We start from the raw sequence: 8,140 nt of genomic DNA, 5'->3' as shown, positions 1-8,140 counted from the left end.
AATAATTCTAGCAGTCACTGTGGCAACAGAGGAAAAGAACTCAGAGTCTTCAAGGGATGGAGTTCCTAGCAGCACAGCCCTACGAGGAGGTGTGGAGTCAAACTTGAATCTCTCAGTGAAGCCATCCTCTTGAAGATCAGCTTCAGAACACATCATCGTGAGCCCTTTCCATGTGCGGCGACAGGTTTCATGGGCAACGAAAGCATTCTTGGTGGCAAGATTTCGAGTGCGATTAACATCCACCAAGAGGCTTTTCATCTGACGCTTCAGCCAGTCATGATGCCTATCTTGTTTCTGATGTAGAGCCACAAGAAGCTCTCGGTCGTTGAGAACACGAGTGTGCTTCTTGGTTCTTGGAGCAGTGGCACTGTCAGTGGCTTCAGTGGAAGCAGGGTGTGGTGCACGTGTAGTGCCAGCCAAAGGATACACCCGAGAAATTGCTTCAACGCCTTCAATGTTCTGAGTAAAACTCTGATGTTCTGCATTCTGAAGACTTAGAGGTTGCTTGGAAGGCTCAGAATATATGGCTTCAGTAGACATGTCCACGTCAGGCAAGAAGATCTGATGGTTGCGGGTTGAGGGCTGATACGAGATGGCGGAGTGTAGCTTGATCAGCCGCATGACCCAAGGGGCGTAGAACTTCAAACCAAAAAGATCAATGCCTGATGCAGCAAGTTGGCATATGAAGAAGTCCTGTGCATTGAAGCATTTTTCATGAAGTATATAGAAGACCAAAGTCTTCATTGCACCCTGAAGCTTGGCATTTGGAGAGTGCCCTTTGATAGGCCAGAGAGTTCGCCTGATGATGTGATAGATGGTTCTTGGCAGATACTCAAGGTCTTCAACGAAGAACTCTGTGGGATAAGCAGCATCTTGGGGCAATGGCTTCATCATGCTGAGCATCTGACTCATATCAGGTTCTGGCCGCTGAAAGATGCTCTCAATAGCTTCAGTATGCAGTTGACAGCCTTGCTCGAAGAGATCGCCAGGAGTGGGCAAGCCAGTGAGCTCAATGATGTCAAATGCATTGGCTTCATGATGAACGTTGCCAGTTATCCACTCCAGGACCCAAGTCTTCGGATCTCTGTTGTACCCTCTAATGTGAAGTGTGGCATAGAATTGAAGCAGCAGCTCTTCATTCCAACGCTCTTCGTCAGTAATGAACGGCAGCAGTCCAACTTCCTTGAAGCAATCTAAAGCTTCTTCCAGACAGGGCAGACCAGCTATAGCTTCAAGCTCAAGGCGCTTGTGTGGGAAGATGCGACCTTGGTTGTAAAGAATGCAAGAGTAATAGCTTCGCTGAGGATAGCTCCAGAACCGATCAGATGATATCCTTTCCCTTGAGTAGGGGTTCCTAGAGCTATTGAAGAACGTGTTGTCTGGCCTGAAGCCATTGATGTTGAAGGAGCTAGGTGCTGATGCAGGACCTGGAAACCTTGGCAGTCTTGGGGTTGGCTTCTGGACCTGAGGCCTGTGCTCAACATGATAGTCGAATTGAGGACCGGCAGCAGACTCAGGAACAGAAGTGGCGGGATCAGTGGCTTCGCTGTCTTCTGATGCCTTTGTTGGGGAGGGCTCCACATTAGCTTCATTGGTGATTGTGGCCGCCTCACGATTTTCATCCTCCACTTGACTAGCTGGAGGGTCGGTCACAAGCACATTCTCCTGGAGAACTGCTTCTTGGTGGGATAGGGGAGTGGGATCTTGTGGGACTCCTTCTTCTGCGGCTGATGTAGCCGGAATGTCTTCAGCAGAGACTTGAGGCCTTGGACCTTTGCGAAGCCTGCGGAACACAGACGACACCTGTGGAGTTGGAGTGGGCTGGGCCTCATAGTCTTCTTCCTCTTGTGGGCGATCTGCCCATGAAGCATCCTGTTCAATTGGCGTCAGTGGACGACCAATGCTGATGAGTTTGCTGTTTTCAAACTGAGGATGGACTGCACCATCTACTACATTGTCATGATGACCAATGTCTTCAGCAGCGATGGGATCAGCTGCTGGAATGTCTTCAGCTTCATGAGCCTCTGTGGAAGCAGGCTCATGAATTGTCAGTTGTCGTTCAGCTTCAGGATAGACCATAGAAATGGGTTCAACTATCAAGGGCTCTGTGGAAGCAGCCCAAGCTTTCTTGGTCTTCCTCTTCTTCTTGGAGGGGGCAGTAGGAGAGGCTTCAGAGTGTTTCCTCTTCCTGGCTTCAGCCTCAGCAGTCCTTGTCTTCTTGAGCTTTGAAGCTATTGACCGACTTTTTGGCTTCGAGCCAGTCAGTCTAGTTGGGAAGACAATCGGAACTGCTCCTTGCCTTGGTGCATCAGGTTCAGCCATAGCAGGCTTCTTCTTCTTCTTTGCGGCCATCCTGGGGTCGATGCCAGGACGCCCGAGTGCCTTGCGCTTCTCAGCCTCATTATAGGCTTGCACACATCTGTCAGCCAGAGTCTTCATGCGCTCATGCGAACCCTGAGCTTCTGCATGCTGCTTCACAAAGGCTTCCTTGAGCTCGTGCATCATTGTCTTGAAGTTCTTCACTTCTTGCACGCTGAGCTTGGCCATATGCTTCTTGAACTGAGCCTTTTCATAGTCAATCTTCTGCTTCAGTTCAACAATGCGCTGGGCAATAGCAAGTTCTGAAGCAATGGCGCCTTGGAAGGCGACACTGAGGCCAATGGGTAGCTGCAGATCTTCAAAGCTGATGTTTGGCGTGTCAAACCACTCGTCAATGAAGTTGTGGATGATGGTGACATCAAAGAGAGGCAGATCATTGAAGATTTCTGCTTCTTCTTTGCTCTTGATGAGTTGCTCAAGAGCGTCATCTGCAAGATCTTCATCACTTGACAGATCAATGTCGTCATTGCGCAGAATGGCAGTAGCTGTTAGCTCTTGGCCAGTGTGAGACAGAGGCATCTTGGCCTTCTAGGGCTTGGAGACGCGTGATAAGTCTTCAGACTACACACTGTCTTCAGGAGGTGCAGTTGCCAATGGCTTTGCCCTTGAGATTTTTGGTGAAGGGGCCGGCTTTGAAGCTTTTGGCTTCTTCAACTGCTTTGGCTTCGGCACTGCAGGCGCGTCATCAGACTCAGTGTCAGCTGCAGGCTCATTCACTGCAGTCCCTTGAACCAAGATGTAGGTGATGAGGCCTTCAAGGTTGGCGAAAGGACCGATAACATTGGGTTCTGCATGTCATGTGCCATCTGCCCTTGGAGATGAGGGACCAGGGTTGAAGTCTAACCCAAAAGTCTTCTTATTCTGCTTCGCTGAGTTCTGAGCAAACTAGAAGTTGCACTTGAACAGATTGTCGTCACGACACCATAGCAGTGACGACGAGTGTGCATCAGCAGGCTGTGGTCCATGGACCATGCATGGATAGAAGCCTTGAGCAATGGCTTCATCTCTGGACCTGGGTAGAAGATTCTTGAATAGGATGTCTCCCCATGGTCTCTTGATGGCGTTTTTCTCAGCATACTCCTGGGTCGCAAATCTGTATTTGAACCATTTTTCTGCCCAATATCTTCGAATCCATTGGATTCGGGTCTTGCGCTGACTGTAATCCTCTACAGGATCTGTCTTGTACATTTCTGAGAGTTCATCTGGCAGATCTCTGGAGGTCTCACCACGACGCTTTCTGCCACCCTTCCTTGCTGCTTTCTCTGAAGCCATAAACTTTAACCTGAAAGGCTTCAAGACGTTCAAAGGCTTCAAAGGTTTTCGTTTGCTGGACCAACAGGAACTGCCTTCGGGAGAATTTATGTGATGCTGTAAGAATTCTGCAAATGAATGCAGACTATGAGAACCAAAGGATTCTCCCACGGACATGTACCTGTGACAGCATTAAGGTGCGAGGGAAGGGGAAGAGGTCATATGCATTCTCAGAAGAGACAAATGATAGAACAAACATACAATGACTTCACAAGGAGTAACAGTAAGTAAAGGGAAGTGAAGATGAAACCAGTGACTCGTTGAAGACAATGATTTGTTGGACCAGTTCCAGTTGTTGTGACAACTATATGTCTGGTTGGAGCGGCTAGGTATTTAAACCTTAGGACACACAGTCCCGAACACCCAGTCCTGAACACGCAGCTCAGGACACCCAGTCCTCACCGTATTCTCCTTGAGCTAAGGTCACATAGACCTCGCCCAACCACTCTGGTAAGTCTTCAAGGTAGACTCCCAAACCTTCACAGACTTCGTTCATCGGCAATCCACGATGTCTCTTGGATGCTCAGAACGCGACGCCTAACCGGCTGGAGGATGCACAGTCCTCAAGTGTAATAAGTCTTCAGATCACACAGACAAGAAGGCTTAAGTGATGCCCAATTCTCTCTGGCTCTGGTGGTTAGGGCTTTATCCTCGCAAGGAATTCTCTCTCAAAGGCTTCGAGGTGGTTTGCTCTCAAACGACAAAAGCCGTACTTTCAATCTGAGCAGCCAACCATTTATGGTTGTAGGGGGTGGGCTATTTATAGCCACTTGGCAACCCGACCTGATTTGTCCGAAATGACCCTGGGTCACTAAGGAACTAACACGTGTTCCAACAGTCAGATTTCAAACTCGCACGGCAACTTTACTTGGGCTACAAGCAAAGCTGACTTGTCCGACTCTGGACAAGATTCGCTCTCATAGTCTTCACTCGAAGACATAGGTTTTTGGTTTAGGCATCACTTCAGTCATTCTGACTGGTTCTCTTGGACCCCACTTAATAGTACGGTGGTTCCTATGACTCAACACAAAAGAAAAAGAACTACGAAAGATCTAAGTCTTCGAGCTCCATAGGCTTCATATAGTGTCTTCTCTTGTCATAGTCTTCAATGTGAATATCTTCATATACCACCTTTGACTTCAATGTCTTCATACATTTTTAGGGGTCATCTCTGGTAGTAAAACCAAATCAATGAGGGACTTCTACCTGTGTTATCCTGCAATTCTCACAAACACATTAGTCCCTCAACTAGGTTTGTCGTCAATACTCCAAAACCAACTAGGGGTGGCACTAGATGCACTTACAGTTTGCAACTATATATTTATGATACGGATGACAGCTTGGCGCACCGGGTCCATAGGTCACCGGATCTTAATATTGATCTCTTTCGCAAAATTCTAAGTATACCACGACACAAGCACTTTTTAGAATGTTGGTTCTTCAGCAAGCCTTGATGGATATAGAATTGAAATAAACACAGATATAACCCTGGATCAGTGATGGTACAATGCCCCGACAACTTCCCAGGTTGCTGCGATATGGGTTGAAGGGGGTAACACACAGAACTTCTTTGATCGACATGTTTTCGTGCATGGATCAGGAGAGCATCCCTTGTATATTAGAGCATACTATGGTTGTTATGACCCTTTGGCGTATCCACTATTCTTTCCTGGTGGGGAGACTGGTTGGAATCGATGGTTGCCATATGTTCCTACACAAGAAGATGAAGGACATGAGTCTAACACGGGTATGATTTTATAGTTTTAGATTTGTAACATGGTCAATTAAAACAACAACAAAAACTAATATTCTGAACTTCTTGTGTTTAAACTATCCAGCTGGTAGTTCAAAACAAGGTCAAGACCGGTCTACTGACTTGCCTACAAGTGTTAATTTAATGGAAATAGATGATGACACAATGCCGACTACATTTGATAATTCTGAACAATTTGATGACCACGTGGCTGATTTGCCCCCAGGTAAGTTTCATCACTTAGACACGTCTATTTTAAGGGTCTCCCATTTTTTTAATGTTATGAATCTTCATTCAGACGATAACAAGGACAACTAGGACGAGGAGGACGAACCTGTTCAATCAAGAAAATATGTATTTGCAAGGGAGTATTACTACTTCAAGATGATGATCAGGAAGAAGCTTTTTAACATCGTCCTATTCAGGGGGCGCCTTTTCCAACAATGGGCCGTTGATATGTACATTAAGATCAAGACAATGAGGTTGGATTGGTACTCCAAGCCAGAAAATCAGAAGATTATATGCGCGGACCTCTACCAGGTACCATTCTTGGGGTTGTTGTTATATGACATTAGCGAACTCACTTTTAATATATAGTTTGGCATTCTTAGTGCATGCATTATGTATCTTCTACGTAGGGTCTTGTAGACACGATCGCTGCTGGTGAGTCATGTGGTGATCGGATTGGTAAAAGGATTGTGCTCCCAAGGACATTTCCTGGTGGTGATAGAGATATGAAGAGAAGGTTCCTAGATGCAATTGCCATAGTGCAGCGATGGGGTAAACCAGATTACTTCATCACAATGACATGCAACCCATACTGGGAGGAGATAACAACAGAGTTGATGCCCGGACAGCTACCACAGGATCGACCAGACCTGGTTGCAAGAGTGTACAAAGCAAAGCAGCGAGATTTGATGGACTTACTCATCAAGAAAAAGCATATTGGCGAGGTTGCGGCCTATGTTCATGTGACCGAGTTTCAGAAAAGAGGGCTCCCACATGAACATATCCTTCTAATCATGAAGGCAGGTAGCAAGTTAAAGACTCCAGATGACTATGACAGAGTCATATCAGCAGAAATACCTGATAAAGATAAATACCCTGTCCTGCATGCTCTAGTCATAAAACACATGTTGCACGGGCCATGTGGTGTCCTCAATAAAAATGTGCTTGCATGATTGAGGAGCAGTGTTGTTTTCACTATACTCGGGAGTTTTGCCCCGCTACACAACAGGGAAAGGACTCATATCCCATATATAGGAGGAGGGATGATGGACGTCGAGTAAAAGTGAGAGGAGCAGGACAATAGGAGGGTGGTTCCTTACAACCCCTTTCTTCTCATGAAGTACAACTGCCACATCAATGTAGAAGCTTGCTCCAGCATCAAGGCAGTGAAGTATTTGTTCAAGTACATTTACAAGGGACATGACCGAACATCATTTTCATTCGAGCAGGATGTCATCAACAATGGGGGGTCATTAATGAGATCCGACAATACCGAGATGCACGATTGCTACCTCTTGAGCACTGCGTTGGTTTTCCCTTGAAGAGGAAAGGGTGATGCAGTAAAGTAGCGTAAGTATTTCCCTCGGTTTTTGAGAACCAATGTATCAATCCAGTAGGAGACCATGCACGAGTCACCTCGTACCTACACAAACAAATAAGAACCTCGCAACCAACGCGATAAAGGGGTTGTCAATCCCTTCACGGCCACTTGCAAGAGTGAGATCTGATAGAGATAATAAATAAGATAAATATTTTTGGTATTTTTATATTATAGGTTGAAAGTAAAGATTGCAAAATAAAATAGATTCAAAACTTGTATGATGGAAAATAGACCCGGGGGCCATAGGTTTCACTAGTGGCTTCTCTCAAGATAGCATAAATATTACGGTGGGTAAACAAATTACTGTCGAGCAATTGATAGAAAAGCGAATAATTATGAGAATATCTATGCATGATCATGTATATAGGCATCACGTCTGATACAAGTAGACCGACTCCTGCCTGCATCTACTACTATTACTCCACACATCGACCGCTATCCAGCATGCATCTAGAGTATTAAGTTCATAAGAACAGAGTAACGCCTTAAGCAAGATGACATGATGTAGAGGGATAAACTCATGCAATATGATATAAACCCCATCTTTTTATCCTCGATGGCAACAGTACAATACGTGTCATTCCCCCTACTGTCACTGGGATCGAGCACCGTAAGATTGAACCCAAAGCTAGGCACTTCTCCCATTGCAAGAAAGATCAATCTAGTAGCCAAACCAAACTGATAATTCGAAGATACTTGCAAAGCTAAACCAATCATACATAAAATAATTCAGATAAGAATCAAATATTGTTCATAGATAATCTGGATCATAAACCCACAATTCATCGGATCTCGACAAACACACCGCAAAAGAAGATTACATCGAATAGATCTCCAAGAGAATCGAGGAGAACATTGTATTGAGATCCAAAGAGAGAGAAGAAGGCATCTAGCTACTAGCTATGGACCCGAAGGTCTGAAGTAAACTACTCACACATCACCGGAGAGGCCATGGAGTTGATGTAGAGGCCCTCCGTGATCAATGCCCCCTCCGGAGGAGCTCCGAAAAAGGCCCCAAGATGGGATCTCTCGGGTACAGAAGGTTGCAGTGGTGGAATTAGGTTTTCTTGGTGCTCCTGGATGTTTGC

The 8,140-nt window shown here is 45.8% G+C and overlaps 1 protein-coding gene across 1 annotated transcript; it reads left to right on the top strand.

Moving 5' to 3' along the window:
- Positions 1-5,899: 5,899 nt before the first annotated feature.
- LOC119299826 lies at positions 5,900-6,624 on the top strand. The gene is made up of 2 exons (XM_037576966.1): positions 5,900-5,983; positions 6,082-6,624. The coding sequence occupies exons 1-2, from the start codon at positions 5,900-5,902 to the stop codon at positions 6,622-6,624; spliced, it is 627 nt and encodes a 208-aa protein (XP_037432863.1).
- Positions 6,625-8,140: the final 1,516 nt, after the last annotated feature.

The sequence above is a fragment of the Triticum dicoccoides genome, chromosome 5A (genome assembly GCF_002162155.2).
Source record: "Triticum dicoccoides isolate Atlit2015 ecotype Zavitan chromosome 5A, WEW_v2.0, whole genome shotgun sequence".
In the NCBI taxonomy this organism is placed as follows: domain Eukaryota; kingdom Viridiplantae; phylum Streptophyta; class Magnoliopsida; order Poales; family Poaceae; genus Triticum; species Triticum dicoccoides.
This window is presented reverse-complemented; position numbering and strand designations above follow the sequence as displayed.